The sequence below is a fragment of the Ambystoma mexicanum genome, chromosome 8 (assembly GCF_040938575.1).
Source record: "Ambystoma mexicanum isolate Mex_15411 chromosome 8, UKY_AmexF1_1, whole genome shotgun sequence".
Lineage (NCBI taxonomy): Eukaryota > Metazoa > Chordata > Amphibia > Caudata > Ambystomatidae > Ambystoma > Ambystoma mexicanum.
The window spans coordinates 1,495,396,357-1,495,418,228 of record NC_090929.1 but is presented as its reverse complement, the minus strand read 5'-3'; the positions used below and the strand labels follow the sequence as shown (position 1 = coordinate 1,495,418,228).

Sequence of the window (21,872 nt, the reverse complement as noted above, 5' to 3'; positions counted from 1 at the left end):
TAGGTCCACATGGTTTTTCGGATGTCAGGGTGGCAAGTGCAGGGTCAAGTGATTAAATGTGGGACCTTCATCTTTGATTCCCACTGCCAGAGTGCAGAGGTTTGCTTGCACTCAGGATCTACTGCTCTGCAGAGTCTCCTCTGTTCTCTAGGCTGCTGTACGGGGACAGCATAGACAGGAGTTTCCCTTTCTTGCAGTTTCATTCTGTGACCTTGTTAACAGTGTCCAATCTAGTGTTTCTATGGGGTTGTGGGCCACGTCGGGGAACTGAAGCGAGTTACTTTTGGCAATCATACGGAAGGATTAGATGTTCCCTTTGGGGCAGCGACAACAAGTGTTTCAAAGGAAACCAAGTGATTTCAATTATGATCTGCTGCAATGTGGCATGATGGGGTTAGTTTCAGGATACTCTCAACACCTCATCCCCACCACAGCATACACAGCAGATGGCAGCATTCCGTTCCAACCACCTCCCACAACTTAAGGCAATGCTCTCAAAAAGTGAGTACAGCGACTGCTTTTAATTGAATATATAAGCAGGAATGGGGGCTGGAAGGGGGGGGGGAGGGGGAGTGGGGGGGGAGGGGCTTGGCATAAAAAAAAAGTTTGAATACCACTTAAGGGCCAGGCAGAAAACTGACAGTTTCCTTTATGGATTAGACTAAAACATTGTACAAGTTCAGGCAAAGTGATGCTAGCTGTAAAAAAAAAATTAAAAAAACATTTCTCAAGTAACATACCTTCATGAAGTTTATGTCCTCGGTCTTGTCAAACATGACCTGCACAGAACTGAGCAGTTTTTTGGCTTCCTGCATGCGTTCGTTAAGGTGAAGAACTTGAGCAGCATTTTCATTGCAAAACTTTGCCTGGGCTTTGTCCAGGATGTCCATGGTCTTCCGGAGGTCTTCATCTAGGATTTGATGCATCTTTTCATACTGCAAGCGCACCTCATCCTTCAGCTGGCTAACCTTCTCCTGGGGGAAAGAAAGGAGAACCCCCCCCCCTCACAGTGTTATTTCACTTATGTTGTGCCATATACAATCACAACTGAAGGGATACGCTTGGAGGAGGTAATGTGGCTCACTTATATCAGCTAATGCAGTTTAACAGACAATTAAAACATGCATCCCTTGCTAGGTCACAAAAGAACAAGTTACTTACCAACTGGTAACGTTCTTTCGATTGGATGCTCCAACGTATTCCTCATCTTCGATGTATTCCACCCAGCTTTAGCTGCTTCGGAAAAATGTTTTTCAGCATAGGGCGCCCATGCGTCGAGTCGATGGTCCCCCGAAGTCGTCCGTCGAGGGTGAGGTCATCAGGCATACAAGTAGCACGTGCAGCGCCCGTTGGCTTCAGTTCTGTTTTTCCCCCTCACTCTTGTTCTACTGTGTAGATTGTGCCGGTAGTCTGGTGTTAGCCTGTGAGAGTTGAAGTGGCAATAACCTGGAAAAAAATCTACAGAGGGGTAGGTTGGGAGGGCGATGAGGAATACATTGGAGGAACATCCAATCGAAAGAACGTTAACAGTTGGTAAGTAATTTGTTCTTCGAGTGGATTGTGTCCTCCAACGTATTCCTCATCTTAGATAGACTCCCAAAGCAGTATGGGCAATTCTCTGGAGGAGGGAGTAGATTTTTTTTTTTGATACCCTTAAATGGCTGAATATAGTACTGCTTTACCAAAATTCAGCTCCTTAGACTGGGAAGCATCCAGACTATAGAATTTTGAAAAAGTATGCAGCAAAGATCAAGTTGCTGCTTCAAAAATGGACTTTATGTGCACACCTCTTTGAAGGGCTGTCGAAGAGGCGATGCCTCTGGTGGAATGGGCCCTTAAGCCTTCTGGTGGGTCTTTCTCCACTAATCTATAGCATTCTGAAATGCAAACCACAAGCCAACGTGATATGGTTCGTTTCGACACAGATTGACCCAATTTCCTTCCGGTGTAGCCAATGAAAAGTTGATTATCCACTCTAAGCTTGGAAAGCCTAGAAATGTAAAAGCTTAGAGCTCTTTTCGGATCTAACCTGTGCAATCTTTCCTCTTCCTTACTAGGAGGAGGTAGAGGATAGAATGCGGGTAGAACAATCTTTTGATTCAAATGAAAATCGGACACAACTTTAGGTAAAAATGAGGGTTTAACCCTTAATACCACTCTGTCCCTATGGAACACAGTATAGGGTGGCCCAGAAGACAGTGCCTGCAATTCCCTCACTCTTCTTGCAGATGTTAAAGCAACTTGGAAAGCAGTTTTCCATGTAATCTTAATGAACAAGTGTTCAAAAGGGCACACTAAGAATTTTAGAACCAGATTAAGATCCCAAATTGGTACTTTGAAAGGGTAAGGAGGAAACACATTGGTGAGCCCTTTTAAGAATTGTACTAAAGGAATTTTGAAATAGGAGCATTCTTCCGACGAGCGCTTGAAGATGGAACATTTAGACCTCTATGTGCTAGGGACAAGAGGAAGGACAGTACTTCCAGGACAGAACATAGTAAAGGATCAACATTCTTTTTTCTGCACCAGTTGCAAAACTTTTTCCAACTGCAACGGTATAGAGATTTTGTTGCTGGTCTTCTTGCCGAAAGCAACACCTCCATGACGTCATCTGGAAGGTCCCAATCCTTGTATCTCAGCCTTTCAGATACCAAGCGTGAAGGTTGAGAATCTTGACCTCTGGATAGAGAACCTGACCCTCCATTTGTGAGAGAAGGCCCTCTGAGGAAGACGTACCGGGGGCCAGATTGACATGTCTACAAGGTCCGGGTAGCTTGTTCTCCTGGCGCAATTAGGATCATGCGGCTTCCAAACCGTCTGTCTCCTGATGATCTGAGGAATGACGGGAATCGGAGGGAATGTGCATTATAGTGGGAACTTCCACACCACCACGAACGCGTCCCCTAGGGCTCCTCTCGGGGGAAATTCCCTTGAGCAATACCTTTCGCACTTCTGGTTGATGCCGGTCGCAAATAGGTCTACTTGAGGGGTTCCCCAAAGGGCGAAGATCTCTTGAATTACTTCCTAAGCCAGTTCTCACTCGTGGGACTGTTCAGCGGACTGTTCAGAGCGTCCGCCGTCATTCTCCTCCCTGGCTAGATGAACTGCTGTTAAGGAGATTCCTTCTTGAATTGCCCAATACCAGAGCTGCATTGCCTCTCTGCACAGAGGTAGTGACCCAACACCACCTCTTGTTTAGAGAATGCATGGCCCCTGTGTTGTCTGTCATTATCAAGACATTTTTTCCTCTGACAGATGGTAGAAAAGCCTTCAGCGCTCATCTGATTGCTCTCAGCTCTAAAAAGGTTGGAGACCAGCGACCGCTGATAATCGTTTGCATGAGCTCCCCACCCCATGAGTGAGGCGTCCGTCACTACTGTAATCTCCGGCCATGGTTGCCAAACCTGCTCTCCTTTTAGGATATTCTCTGTGCAAGTCCACTACAGAAGATCATGCCAAACGTTTTGTTCAGAATCCGAGGAAAAGCAGTCATTTGACCTGAGAACTGGGACCATGGAGTCTTTAGAGCCCATTGAAGGGATCTCATCCTCAGGTGTGCCTCTGGCACTAGGAAGATGCAGGATATAATGAGGCAGAGTAACCTTAAGAAGTGGTGGGTCTGGAGATTTTGGGCATTTTGGAATTTGGAAACCATCTGAAGAAGGTCTTGAGCCCTCAACTTGGGAGGCAAGCCCTTTCCCAAGGATGTGTCTAATACAGCCCCTATGTACTGGAGCTGTTGGGAAGGCGTCATGTGGGACTTCTTGAAATTGAGGGAGAAGCCCAGTTTGTGGAGGAAGTGGCAGGTGACTTTCAGATCTAGTGCTTGTTTGGCAGAATGTGCTCTGATCAACCAATCGTCCAGGTAGGGGTAGACGTAAAGCCCCCCCCTCTCCTGAGGTGCGCTGCCACAACTACCATGAACTTGAAGACCCTCAGGGCAGAGGTCAATCCGAATGGCAGGACTCGAAACTAATAGTGCGAGTCGCCAACTACGAACCTCAGGTATTTTCTGTGCTCGAGATGAATTGGCACATGAAAATAAGCATCTTGGAGGTCCAATGACACCAACCAATCCTGAAGGTGCAGGGCCTGAAGGATCTGTGAAAGTAACCATCTTGAACGTGTACTTCCTGAGGAGCTTGTTCAAGCCTCTTAAGTCCAAGATGGGTCTCAGTCCTCCGTCCTTTTTGGGGATCAAAAAATAAGGGGAGTACCATCCCTCGTTTCTCTCCGCTACAGGTACTGGTTCTATAGCACCTTTCTCCAGCAGGGATAGAACTTCCTGCTGCAGGAGCGGGTCTGAAAACTTCAAAAGGTGTCTCCCTGGTGGATTGCTTTGAGGTTGCGTTAGAAAAGGAAGGCAGTAACCTTGGGCTATTATTTCTAGAGCCCAAACATCTGAAGTAATGGCTCATCATTCTTGCAGATGCTGCGACAACCTGCCTCCTACTGGTGTGTGATGCAAGCACTAAAGTGGTTTTGTGACAGTTGCTGCAGCCGCTGATGGCAAAGAGGCTGCAGTTGGAGTTGGCTTTGCATGTTTTCTTAGTCCACCGCAAGTGGCCTTTTTCTGGCTCCTTTTACTGGCCATTCCTCTTGCCTTTCCATATGAGTAGAAACGATAGGATCGTCCTGGCGCACAAAAAGGTTGAGGTTACCTAATAACAGCTCCTAAAGACTTGGCAGCTGCTTTTGCGGTCTGCAACCTCTCAAGGCTCTCATCAGCCTTGCTGCCAAAAAGGTGAGACCCGTTAAAGGGCATGTTCAGAAGACTGTTCTGCACGTCTGGTGCAAAACCAGACTTCCGTAGCCACACAAATCTGCACATTACTGTGCTAGTACCCATGGACCTGCTCAACTATCTGCAGTGTCCAATCCAGATTGAAGGGATTCCTGCATGGCCTCCTTTCCATCTCTAACAATGGCTAGGAATCCTTCCCTTTCGTTCCCTTCTGGTATGTGCTCCGCCGCCATTGCAATGCACTCCCGCAGAGTGTACGAAAACTTTGCCAAGGCACATGTGGAGTTGGCCGATTTTAACACCATACTCCAAGCTGAAAATACCTTGCGTGCCCAGCCATCCACATGCTTGTCGTCCCTGTCTGGAGGGATAGATGGGTACGCCATTTTATTTGAAGCTGTGGCTGCCTGGACCATCAGACTCTCTGGAGCAGGATATTTAGACAGATAGCCGGGGTCGCTACTGGCAGGGCGGTATTTTGAAGTAAGGGATTTATTCACTGGAGGAATAGAATCCAGAGTCTCCCAATTTTTGGCACCCTACTTTGCAAGGCTACATGGAAGGGTAGGATTGGATCTTCAGTGGGACCATGGTTCAATATATCGGTCAAATCATCCTGGATGAATTGGGTTGGTGGTCTAGCCCATCCTAAATAATGGACAACTTTTCTCATTAGTTGACGGTATGAGGGACTGGCATGCTCCCCTGGTTCTGGCCTGCCAAAATCTGTTTCAGGAGATGCATCAATGCCACTTGCATTATGTAAGAATTCCACAAGGTCCCTCATCTAACTTTCTTCAGAAATCCAACATTACGGGACATTTGGGGTAACATATTCCAGTCCAAAGGGTACATTCTCCTCATCAGATCTCTCCTGTTCCTCAAAAATTGAGGCCAGGGACTTGTATAGGCGTGTTACAAATGCCATATCATACAGTATGGAGGAAAGGTGACGGGACGTAAGAGTATGTGGCATATAGGGCTAGACAGCATCACAGCAGAAATAGAAGGCAGTCTACAGCGATAATGAAGGGCGTGCTAGCCATACAGGCTGGTAATACCAAGGTAATGGAACAAGCATGGCAAGATGTTTTAGTGTGGCCAGAAGGCCAAAAAGGTAATACAGCAGCTCAGCCATTATTGCAACAGGCACATGCAAATGCAAGTAAAACATGGGTGCCACATTCTTTTTAATTAAAAACGTCCTTTCATGAAATTAGACTCAGACAAGAATCCATACATAAAAAAGGAACCATTCCCTAACGCTAGATCGCCACCAGTGGAACAAGAAAAGAGTGCTGAAAACTGATCACCTTATTACTTTCCATGTTGGCCCTTCGAGGAACAGACAGACACTTGCAGCAGGGGAGCGAGTCCTAGGCTTTGGTTTATTAGGGACATCGAGGGGCACAGAAAACCGAATGCAGGCTTGCCTCAGCAGGGAGTGTATGCCCATTCTGATGTCGGTCAGAATCTAAGTGATCCGGCCGTGGCTGAATTTATCGCAGCCGGAACGTTCGCATGAGAAATGTGCGAACTACCAAAGGTTTGCACCTTTCTCATGCGAACACACATACATACAACACACCCACGCATCACCCCCCACCCACACCCCCAACCCCCGCAACACAAACATACCCTACTTACCTTCTTCACGCTGGTTTCCTGCGGTGCCAGTTCCCTTTCACTTCTGTGATCGGGAACCAGCACCACAGGGTCCTTTTCTTTTTAAGAGGGGCTGCAGGGGTTTCCCCCGGCAACCCCTGCACATAATACTGTAAAGTATGTAAAGTATAAGGAGCGGGGTGTTGCGGGGGAAACCCTGCAGCCCCCGTTTTTTTTCACTATTGGGCTGCGGGGGGTGTCCCCCGCAACACCCCGCTCACTATACCACACAGTATAGTGAGCGGGGTGTTGCGGGGACACCCCCATAGTCTTTTTTTTATACTTACCTATAATGCTACCACCAAAGGTTCGAAATTTTGGTAGTTCAAACCTTTGGTGGTAGCATTTTTCAGACTTTTAGTCCATGCAAACTTTTGGATGCGGTCCGTTCGACCGCATCTGTCGGTCGTGAGAAGTCTGGTGTACTGGCGTCACAACAAACACCTCTCACAGAAATGTATCATCATGCCTGCCCCCAAACCTTGCTGTCCAGCACAACCGTTTAGACAGTGATGAATGTGTACTAAAGGAGTATCTTAACATGACACAACAGCATTAGTCCCAACCAGTGTATGCGCCCATCGCTTAATACCAGATTCTCATTTAATAAACAGTGTACTATGTTGCCTGCAATTTTTTTTTTTTTTTACATACATTCGGTTAAAAAAAAAATATTTACAAATGGGATGAATCCACATAAAACGTAAATAAAAAAAATGCAGAAAAGCACAGCAAACATTTTTCAGAGACCAGTTTTTACTGCTCAAATGCATCTGTATTTACATTGGTGCCTAGCGGGGCCATGCAGAGTAAATCAAGGCGTGGCCACGCAGGAGTCGCCAGAAGGGATAGAGGACTCAAGGCCGGAAGAGACGGGCAGGCAGAAAGAAAGATTGCTCGGAAGCATTTAATGGGCTATCCCTACAGCCTTCCACAAAATGCCTTCAGACTTCTCAAAGAACCTCAATAACAGTCAGGGTAGTGAATGCATTCTGCAACAGGCATTCAGGTGTAACCGAAGGATCACAAGGCTGAATCTGGAAGGACGCAAGAAACACAAATCTACCTGAAATGGCTGAATTCAAAACATATTAGTCTTAGAAAGTCTTCTTTCACAAAATAGTTCGTGAAGAATCTGCAGGGAAAGGTGATGAGGTGCAAAGGTTTTCAATGTAACATGTCAATTTATGTTGGTGAAGCCATTTATGGGGGAGTGCAGGAGGCGTTCACCAGAATTGCAGACCCAAGAAGGTACTGGGTCACAAACCTACGTTACATTTAGTCTCACTCAATTTCTCTTCATACTCCACCCAGATCATGTACTTTCACAGTTTTAGTCCCCACAGTGTAATCTGCTGGAAATTCTTTAATACGACTGTGTGGTGGCACAGTGCATCGGTTTTTCAGCTTGAGCAACATCTGCAAAAGTCAGCACATTGTTGTACACAATGGCCCTCATTAGGACCCTGGCGGAGTGGGTTTCCGCCAGCGGTAATCGCGGCGGACCCGTCCGCCGTACTACGAGTTCCCTTAGCGCCATGGAGGTTTTCTCCGCCTGGTTTTACCGGGCGGAGAAAACCATGGCGCTAAGGGACCTCGTTGTTAATTACGCCGCCGTACTTTACGGCGGCGTAATTAACTCCTTCCCCACTCCCATTATACCCTATGGGGCAAGAATGGGAATGGGGAAGGGTAAAATGGGGATTGGGGATTTACCGCTCCGCCAAGGTCGGCATGGGGTGGTAAATCCGCCAACCCCCATGGCGCTATCGGCGGCTTTCCGCCATGCTCCGCGGTGCATTTAGCACCGCGGATTCCGCCAGGGTCGTAATGAGGGCCAATGTAATGTAACATTAAAAAAATGGACTATAGGTAATAGAGCTACTGCAAATTAATTCTTCACTTAAGGGTTTTAATGGCGGTGAATCAATACTGATTTAGCTGCTATTTGACATGAACACCATTAACATGTTTGGGGGGTGCGGAGGGAGGAATAAAAATACAAGTTAAGAGGGATAACAAAATTATATTTGGTCAAGGCATAGCAATGCAACGCAGCTTTGAGGCAGGATTACAAAAGACAAACCGGGTGTGCCCGGTGGCCAATAAGGTATCCAGCCAGTCATTTTATTGAAAACAAAACTGAGTGGTAAAGTTCAGAGTGGACAAAACACCGCAAAGTTTAAATAAATAAGGGTAGTGGGGTAAGAGGTTAAAAATTGGATGGGGTTGGGTGGCTTTAAAAGGGTGGAAAAACTGACTTGGGGCAGGGGTTCCCCTAAAATAAAATAAAAAAAATCTGTTTTGGCCAGGATTACATTTACCTCTCCAATTGTGGTCGTCAAGATCAGATAACCATTCAATAGGGGCACACTAAAAAAAGATGTACACAAGTAAGGAGGTTTAGAATACTCATTAGGTGGTTTGTATCTACTTAGCCAAACAAGACTCGGATGCAGTCAAATTGAATTCTTGCACTGCACTCCAAGCAGCTGCACAAGGTTGCCCCTCTGTAGATCGAGCAAGTGGCAGCTACATTAGAAAAACGAGAGCAACAAAGTATTTGCAGATCTGGAGAGAAACTGGAGGGTGCCTTTGAAACTCAACCATTCAGAAACGGCCAACGATGCTCTGTACTCCAGCTCGTTGGGCAAACCGTTTGTAGGTGGCAGGAAACTGGGTGAAAGAATTACACCACCATCCCTCAATTCTACTGTTTTGCATGCACGCTGGCACCCTGAGAGAAGTACTGATTAACTGAAGTGAGGGTCATTACCTATAGCTAGATGGTTGCACGGCCCCCAATGTTCAATTTAATCAGGTATACAGTGCACCTGCAATAATTTTAAAAGCTTACAGAATTAGGCAGGCAAAGTATAACTTCTTAACAGAGAAGATCTGTGCAACACGCTCAGCTAAATAGAATTCGAAAAAAGTACTGGGCACCACACTTCGAAAAGTTGAACACTTTGGGCCTCATTACAACCTTGGTGCTAAGTGCACCAACTTTACCACCATGGTGTAAACTCTGTTTACACCATGGTGGATGGCGGATTTACAGCCCCATTCCAAGGTGAGTGGGGCGGTAAATCCCCATTTCCCATTTTCCCTTCCCCATTCTTGCCCCATAGGGCATAATGGGAGTGGGGAAGGCGCTAATTACGCCGCCGTAAATTACGGCGGCGTAATTAGCACCATGGCAGGTTAGCGCCATGGATTTTAACGCCTGCTAAAAGCAGGCGTTAAAATTAGAATCAGGCGTTAAGGGTTAACGGTGGCGTTAACCCTTAACGCCCGAGTTGTAATGAGGCCCTTTAAGTGCCCTAGCACTTCTAAATTGGAAATTCAAAAAAGAAAAGGAGATCCCAGTCTCCAGTAGACATGCCTTGCCTACCTCAACCATCCGTTTGTCAGATTCCAGTTTGTACAGCTGATCCTCAATGTCCTGCTCACGCTCCTCCAGTCGGTCCTGCTGCTTAATCAACATTTTCTAGAGAATAAAAAGAAAAAACAGACAACTTAAGAAAAAGATACACAATGAAATGTGCAAAGAGGCCATGCAACAGCATAAGCCCCACCAACATTGGGTCTGTCGGACAATAAGTTTAATTACTTTCTGCCACAAGATCTACCTCCAAATGATGGCCTAGACATTGTCCAAATGCCCACCCACATTTACATTTTTTTTTTATTCCAAATACAAATAAATAGACCCTTCCAGTTGTTTAACCAGAAAACAGTAGCAACTACTGGTGGTCTTCTCAGTTGATTTGTTGCAGCACATTCTCTAGAACACAAAATGTAGGGCCGGGTCTCCAAACCTAGTACTTATCCTGAATGTGGGTTAACTACTGATTATGTAAATCTCAGTCAAAATACACCATCATGTTATCCTGACACCACAGCATATCTGACTGGAGGACAGAGATTGCATAGGGGTTTTACCTTTCAATTCATGAATCAAGCAGAGCTTTTTGTGAGCAAGAAAGCAAGCTGGAGAGCCAAAGCAAAGTTTCCCCATCTGGTGGCAAAACGTTCATGTCAAACAGTGGAGAGTTAGCGAAGTAGCTGCCTCACCACAAAGAGCAAAGCAGTCCCAACTACAGCTCAACTGCCAGTACTGCTTCAACAAAGTGGGAATGCTCAACACGGATAGCAAGTGGCCCCATTTAGGCACTTTGAGCCAGCGGACCATTACCGCATCAGGTAATGCTCCTGGGGCCTAAAGTTACAGCCTTAACTAAGGTCCGGGGGGGCATTACCTGGCACTTATTGCCATTAGTACCTTGGCCTGTTAGACCGGGCTCACGAGACGCATTGCGTTTCACAGCTGGGAAAAAACAAAAAAGTAAAAAATGTTAAAAAAAGGGGGAAACATGGCTGCCAAGAACTGGGAAACAGTCAAGTTTTCCCTTTCCGAGGCAGCCATAGTAAAAGAAAATCGTCGCCATGGAAGGGGACAAGGGCTCCTTCTCCCTTTCCATGGTGGCCATTTAAGTAAATGAATAAAATGCAGCCAAAAAATCGCCACCATGGAAAAGGGAGAAAGCGAGAAGGGACCCTTTACATGGTGGCGTGAAGAGGAGAAAAGAGAAGAAATGTTTTTTTGAAAAGAGATCAGCGCAAGGGCCACGCTGCAAAGTGTGCAGGCTTACCGGTAAGGCTCGCAATTGCACCAATCTGTGCGTCCTTCAATTTTCATTTGGCAAACCAGGTACTAAGGTCTGATCATTTTCTTTTGTCAAAAGTAAGTATTTTTGACCGGCAACGCCTTAAGGGCAGTCAGAACAGCTACAAGAGCATGACTTGAGAATGAATAAATACATGGGTCAACACCAACTTAACACGGAAAAACAATGAATCAAGTGAACCAGGAACCAAACGCTCATGTCCTGCATAGACATCCGATGAATCACCTGTAACCCAGCCCCATGCACAAGATGGAACAAGTTACTTACCTGTAACTGTTGTTCTCCAGCATGGGTCTGGCATGGATTCACATGCTCATGAATATTCCCCGTCGTCAGGCTGGGAATCCTCGGTAAAGAAAAAACCAGTATCAGTTTCGTTTCTGATCTGTCTTTCGTAGTAATAACCAATCACTGGTCTCTGCGTCATACTGACCACAGCCAATGACTGCCCTCTACCTAAGCACCGCCTCTGGCAGCCATCTTCAGATTTGGAAGCACGTGAAGTGGCAGTATGACCAAGTGAAGAGCCGCAGAGGGGTAGGCGGGAGGGTTCGCATGTGAATCCATGCCAGACCCATGCTGGAGAACAACAGTTACAGGTAAGTAACTTGTTCCTTCTCCAGCATGGGGTCTGGCATGGATTCACATGCTCATGAATAAAGAATACATAGCAGTACACACATGCACAACCACGGGAGGTGGCAAAGGCTCAACATTAAGCATCACATCAACTCAACATTAAGCATCTTACCTCCTCACCAGGCTCACCTCAGGCGAACAGGTTGCGCAGCACTGCTTGGCCGACCCTGGACTCCTCCCTGGAATCCCGGTCGACGCAGTAGAATTTCGTGAAGGTGTGCGTCGACCTCCACGTAGCAGCCCTGCATATGTCCAGCAGGGGCACACCAGATAGGAACGCCGTGGTAGCTGCGATCGCTCTGGTGGAATGGGCTCTCGGACGGCCAGGCAGCGGTCGGTTTGCCAACCGGTGACAGTACATGATACAGCCGGAGAGCCATCTGGAGATGGAAGCCTTCGAGAGAGCCTTCCCCTGATTGACAGGTCCAAAGTTCACAAAGAGTTGTGACGTCTTCCGAAAACCTTTCGTGCGGTCCACGTAGAACTTCAGCGCTCTAGCTACATCCAGCGAGTGCAAAGTCCTCTCAGCCGGCGACGAAGGCGACGGGAAGAACACAGGTAACACCAAGGGTTCGTTGAGATGAAAGTCCGACGGTACCTTGGGCATGAAGGAGGGGTGCGTCCTGAGCACTACCCTCGTGTCGTGGAAAGTCAAGTACGGTGCCTTGCAGGAAAGGGCCTGGATCTCTCCCACTCGTCGTGCGGAGGTGATGGCCACGAGAAAAGCTGTTTTCCACGATAGAAACTTCAACGGGGCCGAGTGCAGAGGCTCGAACGGAGGTCCCATGAGTTTGGTCAGTACCACGTTGAGCTCCCACGCCGGGGCCGGAGCCTTCACCGGCGGGAACGATCTGAACAGTCCCTTCATGAACTCTTTCACCAGACGATGAGACCACAAGGACGTCCTGCCCGTGGTTCTGGTGTATCGGGAGATCGCAGCAAGATGAATCTTGATGGACGCGTGTGCCAGACCAGCTTTGGCCAGCGTCAGCAGGTACGGCAGCACTTGGGGAGCCGTAATCCGTAGAGGGTTAATCTTCTGTGCGTGGCACCAGACAGAGAACCTCTTCCATTTGTGTCCGTAGCATTTAAGAGTCGAGGACGCCCTGGCCTTTGCAAGAACCTCTCTGCAGTCGGCCGGTATGTCGTATCCTCCAAACTCTAGCGCTGCAGGAGCCAGGCCTGCAAGTTCAGCGACTTCGGGTCGTGGTGGAGGATGGCGCCTCCTTCCCTGGAGAGTAGATCCGCGTCCGCCGGCAGCTTGATTGGCGGGGACGCCGACAAGTCCAGAAGGTCCGGGAACCATATCTGCCTCGGCCACGCAGGTGCGACGAGGATCATCCTGCACCGTGACCTCTTGAGCTGGTTGACGAGCCGGATTAGCAGAGGCAAGGGAGGGAACGCGTAGAGGAACAGGCCCTCCCAGGGGAACGAGAAAGCATCGCCCATGCTCCTCGTCTGGGGAAACCTGCTGGCGAACCTCCGGCACTTGGTGTTCGTCGCCGTCGCGAACAGGTCGATCTGGGGTGTGCCCCACCGTCGGAAGAGGCGATCCACCAGATCCTGCCGTAGTTCCCACTCGTGGCACGAGCGCAGCTCCCTGCTGAGTGAGTCGGCGATGGTGTTTTTTATCCCTGCCAGATGAAACGGCACCAGAAGAATCCCTTGGGCGACGGCCCAATGCCACAGGTCCTGCGCCTCCTTGGACAGCGCTGGGGACCTGGTTCCGCCCTGTTTCCTGATGTAAAACATGGTGGTGGTGTTGTCGGTGAAGATCCTCACCACCTTGCCCTTGAGGGACGGAAGGAAGGACCTGAGGGCCCAAAACACTGCACGGAGCTCCAGGACGTTGATATGCAGGGACTTCTCCGTCGGGAGCCAGAGTCCCCTTGCGTGCAGATTTTCGGTGTGCGCTCCCCACCCTTCTAGGGAGGCATCCGTGGTCACAGTCACCCGGTGGGCTGGGGTCTGGAAGTCCATGCCCGCCGTCAGATGCGCGCGGGTGCCCCACCACCGTATCGCTCGTCGGAAACTCTCGTCGAGCTTGATCCTTTCCTCGAAGCTGCCAGTCGTCTGGATCCAGCGCGCATCCAGGAACTCTTGCAACGGGCGCATCCGGAGCCTGCACATGGGAATGAGGTAGATGCAGGAAGACATCATCCCGAGGAGGGACTTGATGGACCTCACCTTGGCCGCGTCGGCCACCAACATCCGTTGCACCTTGCCCAAGATGGTCCTGGTCCTCTCCTCCGACGGGGAGGCCAGAAGGGACACTGTGTCGAGCCTCGCTCCCAGAAACAGTGCGACTTGCGCGGGCACCAGGTGGGATTTGGCGTAGTTCACGGAGAATCCCAGGTCCGTGAGGAGTTGGACGGTCCTTGCCGTGTGGACCACGGCGAGCTCCCTCGTCTTGGCGCGGATGAGCCAGTCGTCCAGGTAGGGGTAGACGTGAATCCCCTCGCGGCGCAGCTGCGCCGCCACCGGTGCGAGGCACTTGGTGAAAACCCTGGGTGCCGACCGCAGTCCGAAGGGAAGGGCTTTGAACTGGTAATGACGCCCTTGGACCACGAATCTGAGGAATTTTCGGTGCCCCTTTAGGATGGGAATGTGGAAGTAGGCATCCTCCAAATCCAACGACGATAGGAAGTCTCCTTCCTCCAGCTGACCCAGGACGTGCTGGAGGGTGACCATCCGGAACTTCTGCGCCTTGATGAACTTGTTCAGGCGTCGCAGGTCCAGGATGGGGCGCCATCCTCCCGTCTTCTTCTTCACGAGGAAGTAACGCGAGTAGACTCCGGAGCCCCGAAGCCTCTTTGGGACGAGTTCGATGGCGCCCTTCCTGAGCATCGCCTTCACCTCCAGGAGAAGTTGAGGGACGTGAAGTTCTTTCCTGGCCACGGGGGGGACGCGCGGGCACCTTCTTTGAAACTCGAGCGCGTGGCCCCGGGCCAGGGCGTCCAGCACCCAACGGTCGGTGGAGATGGACTCCCACACGCTGACGAAGCCCGCCAGCCGGCCTCCCACCGGGGTGCTTCGGTGGGGGCCCGACCCCACGGCCGGTTCAATCCTGCTTGGACGCGGCCTTGCCGCCTTGGCCCCCTTGGCGACGACGGCGGGGGCCGCCAGACTTGCCTCGTCCTCTGTAGGCCTCTTGCGACGACGAGCGGGCCGCTTGACGGTAGGAAGCGAAACCGCCGCCGGAACCTTTGGAGGCGCCCTTGCCTCCGCCGCTCCGAAAGGGCGTCCGCCGTTGCTGCAGCACTCCAAGGGCCCGGGCCGTCTCCGTATCCGCCTTGATGGCCTGAAGGGAATCGTCCACTGTCTTCCCAAACAGGTTGTTCCCGTCGAAGGGCATGTCCAGGACCCTGTTCTGGACGTCCTGCCGAAAGTCCGTAGCCTTGAGCCATCCGCGCCGTCGAAGGCAAACGCCGTTGCCCATCTGGCGGAACCCAGTGTCGGCGATGTCCGTCGCCACGGTGATGGCGTGGTCCGAGGCCACCTCACCTTCCTGCAGGATCTCAAGGGCCTCCGCCCTCTTGTCGTCCGGCAGAAAATCCAGCAGGGGAGCTATCTTGTACCAGAGTTCCCTGTCGTAGCGGGCCACGATAGCCAAGGCGTTGGCCGCTTTAATCGTCGTCGCCGCCGACGAGATGACTCTGCGTCCCATGGCATCCAATTTCTTTCCCTCGCCGTCCGGCGGGGAAGTCGACGTGGAGGCCGCACCCCCCCCCGCTTTCTTCCTGGCTGCCGCGGAGACGACGGAGTCCGGGGTAGGCTGCGCCCGGAGGCATAGGGGGGCCGAGTCCGGGACCCGGTACTTTTTCTCGTACCGGTCTCTTTTCGCTGGCGTCGTGGAAGGGTTCTTGAGGAGGGAAAGGCCCTCATCCCAAATGTCGTCCAACAGAGGCACTGCGAGGACCGTCTTCCTCTTGGTCTCGCGCCGTTGGTAAAGGAAGCCCTCCTTTTTCTTCTCCTCAGGGCAGAGTTGGAAAAGCTCGGATGCCCTGGCGATCATTGAGTGGAACGATCCAATCTCGTCGGGCGGAGAAGCCCTGGGGGGAGGCGACGACGGAAAATCCTCGTCGTATGCCTCGTCGTCCGTACCCGTCGCTGCCGTGTCAGTCCCCGTATCATCCCCTCGGGTGGACGGGGAGGAGGGCTGGATGGGGCGCGATGGTTGAAAAGGAGGCGGTGGATGGATCCTTCTTTTCTTGGTAGGGGGAACACCAGAAGGTCCCGGTTCTGGATCCCCCGACGGGAGAGGTTCCTCCGTCGGTAACGGTAGTCTCGTCCTTATCTCGGAGCATAAGGACTGTATAGCCAACAAAATGGCCGCTGAGTTGTCCTGCGGCGCTGGCAGAGGGGAATCCGACGGGCGAGCAGGGGCCCCGTCGGTATCCTCGACGATGTCGTCGTCGTCACCTGCGTCGGGGCCCATTCCGACGGGCTGGTCTTGTTCCACGCCTAGGCCGTGGCTTAAGACCTCGATCAGTTCCTCTTCTGAGGTTGAGGCCGAATCTCCGACGACGCCCTGCCCCCCCTTCTTCCCCACGGAGGGTTTCACGGGGGTCCTATCGATGGGCACGAAAGAAGACTCCCTCCGAGGAGGCAGGGAGATTCTGGGCCCCGAGGCCGCCACCACTGGTGCAGCCTCCACAGGCTGGGCCAGGGCCGCCGCGACCGTTTCGATAGAGGGCTTGGTCGAATGGATCAAGGCCTTCACCACCTTAGGTGCGCTCACCGCCTTATCCTTGAGGGAGGGGGCACTGCCACGCTCCTCCTCTGCCTTAGAGCTCGACCGGGGTCTCTCCAGGAGCTTCGCCGGGTGCTCGGCCTTCCTCTTACCCGACCCAGAGCGTTGGCTCGTGGTTGATGGTGCCGGGGAGGGTGCGCCCTGCCTGGCGCCCGTAGAGCCCGACCGTTCGGCGCTCCCGGTGCCAGCGGACTCGCGGTGCTTGGCCTTATGTTGGGCCCCCGTCGCCGGGGCGCCCTCAAAGGTCTTAGAAGACCGCTCAGATTTCTTCTTCTTCTCGCCAGACGGGCTCTTACCCTCCAGCCAGCTGGCGAGACGTTGATGGCGGTCCTTCATGGTCCGTTCCGACATGTTGCCGCAAAACGCACAGTCCTTCTCCACGTGCGTCTTGTCCCCATGAAGGCAGTAAAGGCAGAAAGAGTGTTCGTCCTCCTTGAAGACGTTCTGCAGCTGGCATCCAGGGCAGGCCCTGAACAGCTTTCCGGGCGTCGAGCTTCCCTTCTCCTGGGCCATCTCCGAGACCGGGCCTGAGAAGCTTCTGGAGTCCTCCGAAGTGTAGCTCGACGAAATCTTCACCCTTGAGGGGCACAGATGAATCCGACACGGGTCCCCGTTGATCGGATGTAGGATCGGTGGAGCTTGAGGCTCTTTTGACCGAAAGAATCGAAGTTTTTGTGAAAAAGCGCGAAAAAATAGCACTAACGCTCGAGAGCAATAGCACGAGGATCCCAACACATGAACGTGCGGTAAAAATCTGAAGATGGCTGCCAGAGGCGGTGCTTAGGTAGAGGGCAGTCATTGGCTGTGGTCAGTATGACGCAGAGACCAGTGATTGGTTATTACTACGAAAGACAGATCAGAAACGAAACTGATACTGGTTTTTTCTTTACCGAGGATTCCCAGCCTGACGACGGGGAATATTCATGAGCATGTGAATCCATGCCAGACCCCATGCTGGAGAAACATACCTTCCATCATCCCAAAAAGCCGTCAGACAAATGGCAGTAGAAAGTGCCTTCCTCCACTCAGTCATCCGAATGGCATAACGTGCAATGGTGCACATGTCAACTCTAGCAAAGGCATTACATGATAGATGCTACAGAGTTACGAGATATGCCATTATTAAATGCCTTCAACATGCCTTTGTGTTCCACTGCATAGAATAGCTATTCTCTGATGCGTTTATGTAGAATACTGCACCAGTCCCCATCGTCGTGGTATTTTGGACAGGGATATCCAAGTCCTTGACCTACGAGACCATAGAAAATGCGAGCAGAGGAAGGTAAAGGGCAAATTACAGACAGGAAAAAGCACATAAAATATTAATAAATGGTAAGAGTAGGAGGGGTTTCAAGGCGTTTGTGATGGTTTGAATACCTATAGTCAACCAAGTGGAGCACGGATCAGAAAAAGACAAAGGCTTAGTGCTCCAGCAAACAAGTGAACATCTGTGCAGCCAGTTTCTAGTGTTTACACGAAATACTGAAATGGGACTTGGTATACTCCAGTGTACCCTTGAAGGTTTTTCCCTTTCGACGTTACCGTAACCGGACAGACCCAAGTGATGCATCTTGGATTGCCAGCCGACTCGCATACAAGGCAACCACCACCTGACCTAAACGTTAACAAGCATGTTCCTGGGTATTGGTGGAAAGCAAGGAAAGAAGCTTTTCCGATGTTGTAAACACCCATTCAAAAGAAATCCTGATAAGAATGCCACTGTGACCGGTTCTTCCGAACTGAAGCTACCAACACCACATCAAAGCTCTCTTGGGCTCTCCCTCTTGATCCCACTATCCCAACCCAGAGCCCTTCCTGTTCAGATCTGGCAGTGCGCCTGGAGGCCATGAAAATGCGAGTGGTACACAGTATAAATCACACTAACATAACCAAAGCAGTCTGTGCCAACCACACCCCTACAATAAAGGCAACGTGTTGCAAGGCGATTAAACTGGTTGTAACACATGTCAAAGGCATGACTAGCACCCAGGTCGTCTCGTTCATATGTCAACAACTTCGTCACCTTATCCCTTTAGAGGCCCTTGTGCAGAAGTAACCCAATATTATAATCATTAATAGGAGAAAACACTCGGTCACCTTTGAGTAATGCTCTCATTGTCCAAATCAGTGAGAAGTAAACACCAGAACCTACATGCACGATGGAGAAGCTCAAGTAGACAGCAGCGCTGGTGGCCGTCCCGCGTATGACTTCCGTTGCTCCTTCAGATGAACTCTATCCAACAATGGAGGTGGATTGAGAAACTCCTATATTTACCCATCTATAGTCACAGGGATCCAAAATAAAAACGTACTCCACTGCCGAAAAGAAAGACCATTTATAAAGTCGAACATGGACATACATTAAAAAGAATCTAAATCAAATATTTGAATAAGCTACAATTGATCTTGTGCAAATGATTAGCCAGCACCACTACTCGCTATTGTAAGTCTTAAAAGTAATGAATATGCAGAATATTTGCAACATACCGTGCAAAGAACACTAAACAGGAAACCATGGACACGGATATATAAGAACACACATAAAAAAACCTAATGCTCGGAAACGCACCATGAACATCTACCATCAGCTTTGGGGTGTTAAAATGCGAGATCATGTCAAGGCCTAAACTACAAGGGCAGTTAAAACTGAGATTAGACACTGTATGTTCAATGTAATTGTTCAATTAACGATAACTGTACTTCTAGTCTAAAGTTCCATTTCCTCCATATTTGTGGAACATTCCATCCTGTGGGGATGCAACCCTAGCTTGATTTTGCAGAAAAACAAAGTTCTAATTTGCGCAAAACCATGGGCTTGCATGGCCTCTGCCCTCTTCCCTTTTCCCAAGCTTCACCCCCTGAATTTGCACCTCAGTCATTGGCCATCACCCAGGTATTACATTAACAATGAATGGTGAGATTTTGGGGGAGCAGGAGACTCTGGAATAGAGCAGTCACTACACTGTCATCTACTCTGAAAGTCCCTTTCCCACATATTTTGCGGGAGATTCATTTGATTATTTGTAAGGCACCTATACAACAAATGTTTCAAGGTGCCACCAAAAAAAAAAATAGCAAAAGTGGTTAACAAGGGGGAAAGATAACAATAACGCTTCTACTAGGTGGTGGAGGGGGGAGTGGGGGCGGGGGGAGAGGAGGGCCAGAGGGGCTAGGTGAATGGTAAGTGGAACGCATGGAGTCCTAGTTCAAGTTAAGTGCGAATAGAGGGGTGGAACTGGCAAGGGGGCTGTATAACTCAGAGGGAACCAGGCAGCCTGTCACTGCAGTAGACAGGGGTGTTACCAGGAGAGGGGGCGCGTGGGGAGAGGGAAAGAAGAGAGAAGCAGGGCCTTGAGGAGGTTCCAGAACTTAAGGAGATCCGGCTGAAGCCTGTGAGGAGCAGGGAGAACATTCCAGAGGGAGGCTCCTGCCGAGGAGAGAGATCCACCCCTAACTCTGCTTAAAGAAGAAGTCTGATCTGCAGAGATTTGGAGCTAGAAGACCAAAGGGCTTGAGCAGTGAGGTATTTAGGGAGGAGGGTTGGATGCAGCAGGGTCTCAGGCCCCAGAAAGCTTTGTGGATGATGCAGTGGGTCTTTAACTTGATACTAGCAGCATCCAGGAGCCACTGGAGAGATTTTAGGTCTGTAGAGATGCAGTCCCTAGGCTTGGAGCCAGTGAAAAGTCTCAGTCCTATTCTGGATTAGTTGAAGAGAGCGAAGGGAGGATAAAGGAAGGGGCAGGTAGGAGGGGAGCGGGGCGTTTGGGGGTAGAGGAAAGCAACATTGTTACAGGTGAAAGAGCTGAAACTAGTTTATTCAAAGACATTTAGCAGGCCTGCCTTCCCAAACCACACATGAACCCCCCATAAGATCATATGTTTGCAAAATGCTGATGGAGGCCCAAATAAGCTGTTTCAGCAACACATCCACATGAACACATGACTGGAAGGATCAGGTTTCGAAATTAAGGGGAGGGGAGTGCCATTTAGGCTATCCAGGCCAACTGATGCTGAACAACCACCTATGTGAATTTAACTGTGCATATGGGACAATCTATAAAGAACCATTAGGACAGATTTATACAACATTCAAAGCATAAGGGATCCTAAATAATGGACAAATGGATATGTTTGCATCTTATGCAGAAGTTCGATATGTAGGCTATTTACTAGCTCCTCGTTCCTCAGAGGTAGCTGCTGGTCACTTGTTAATGTTGGATACCCAGCAGCTGCTTTAGGTCCTGCTTACCCAACCATAATTCACCCAGGAAACAGACAAGCGGTTTTTACCTCTCAAGGTCCAATAGCAAAAATTGGTACATTTTGTCTTGTACGCCTTGAATCCTACAGGCAGCGAGGAACGCCTATATGCACATGCTTTGTGAACAGCAACTAGATGGCCCAAGGTCACCTCCTCCAAAACCAAGCCACTAAGGAGATTGAGAGGGGTAGGATGAGGCCACTCCTGTGCCAGGAGGTCCCTCCACAAGGGCAGGAGAATTGGATGTTTGACTGCAAGGGACATCATGTCCGAGAACTGGGCCTTGCCTGACACCAAAGGGTTATCGGGGTGATGGAATAACTTGCAACCTGGTGGCATTTCTGAATTGTCCAGTGACTAAGTAGTAAGCAGGCAGACTTCCTCTCCCCTATCTCTAGAGCGTCCTCCAGATTGCACGAACTGGGATGTGCAGAGGAGACACGGCTTGAGTGGAAATGGAGACACACTTCAAATCACCTTTCACCAGTTTTTTTTACTACAAAATGCAGCCCTCTTAACCAACCATCCACACCTACCTTCTATAAGCCTTGCCCGCCCACCACCTACATATTGGGAGTTCAAAAAAAAGTTTACAAAATGCAGTAAAATGGATTAAGTGAGCTGGGATGCGACGACAGACCATGTCCTATAGATCCACTTGGGGAGTTGCCCAATGACAAACCTCTTTGTGCAGCTGCCAATCATGATTCACTGCCGACAGGTGGCTAAACAAGTAAGCCACAGGTTTAAGCCCAAAATGTGGATCGCCTTGCGCAACCACCCAATCCAAAATGCCAGGAGAACGAGGGGAGTGGTACCAGCCCCCCCCTCCGATTGTTGGTACAAAACAGAGGTGCAAATGTTGGCTTGAATCTGCACCACCTTGTTTGTTATTAAAGAAGGCTCTCCTCCCTTAAAGTGATGGGTCGATGGTTGTTACGGAGGGTATAGGATCCTCAAAAGCAGGACGCAAAAGTTGCACACATTTGCTAGGAATAATTTACACTTGGCAAGCAAAAAATCATATGGTGTCTGTAGGTATAGAATTGAGGTGGCAAGCGACTATGGATGGCTAGTTGCTTTCAACTTAAAATGTTTCTTCTAACTCAAATGTAGCCC

General features: G+C 49.9%; 1 protein-coding gene across 1 annotated transcript in view; it reads right to left on the bottom strand.

The window, feature by feature from the left end:
• Positions 1-21,872, bottom strand: part of TRIM8 (tripartite motif containing 8) — a 130,059-nt gene that overhangs the window by 56,905 nt on the left and 51,282 nt on the right. The window contains exons 2-3 of the mRNA XM_069611677.1: positions 9,804-9,899; positions 741-974 (exon numbers count right to left, since the gene is read on the bottom strand). Coding sequence (XP_069467778.1) covers positions 741-974; positions 9,804-9,899 — 330 coding nt within the window. The remainder of the gene's footprint in view (positions 1-740; positions 975-9,803; positions 9,900-21,872) is intronic.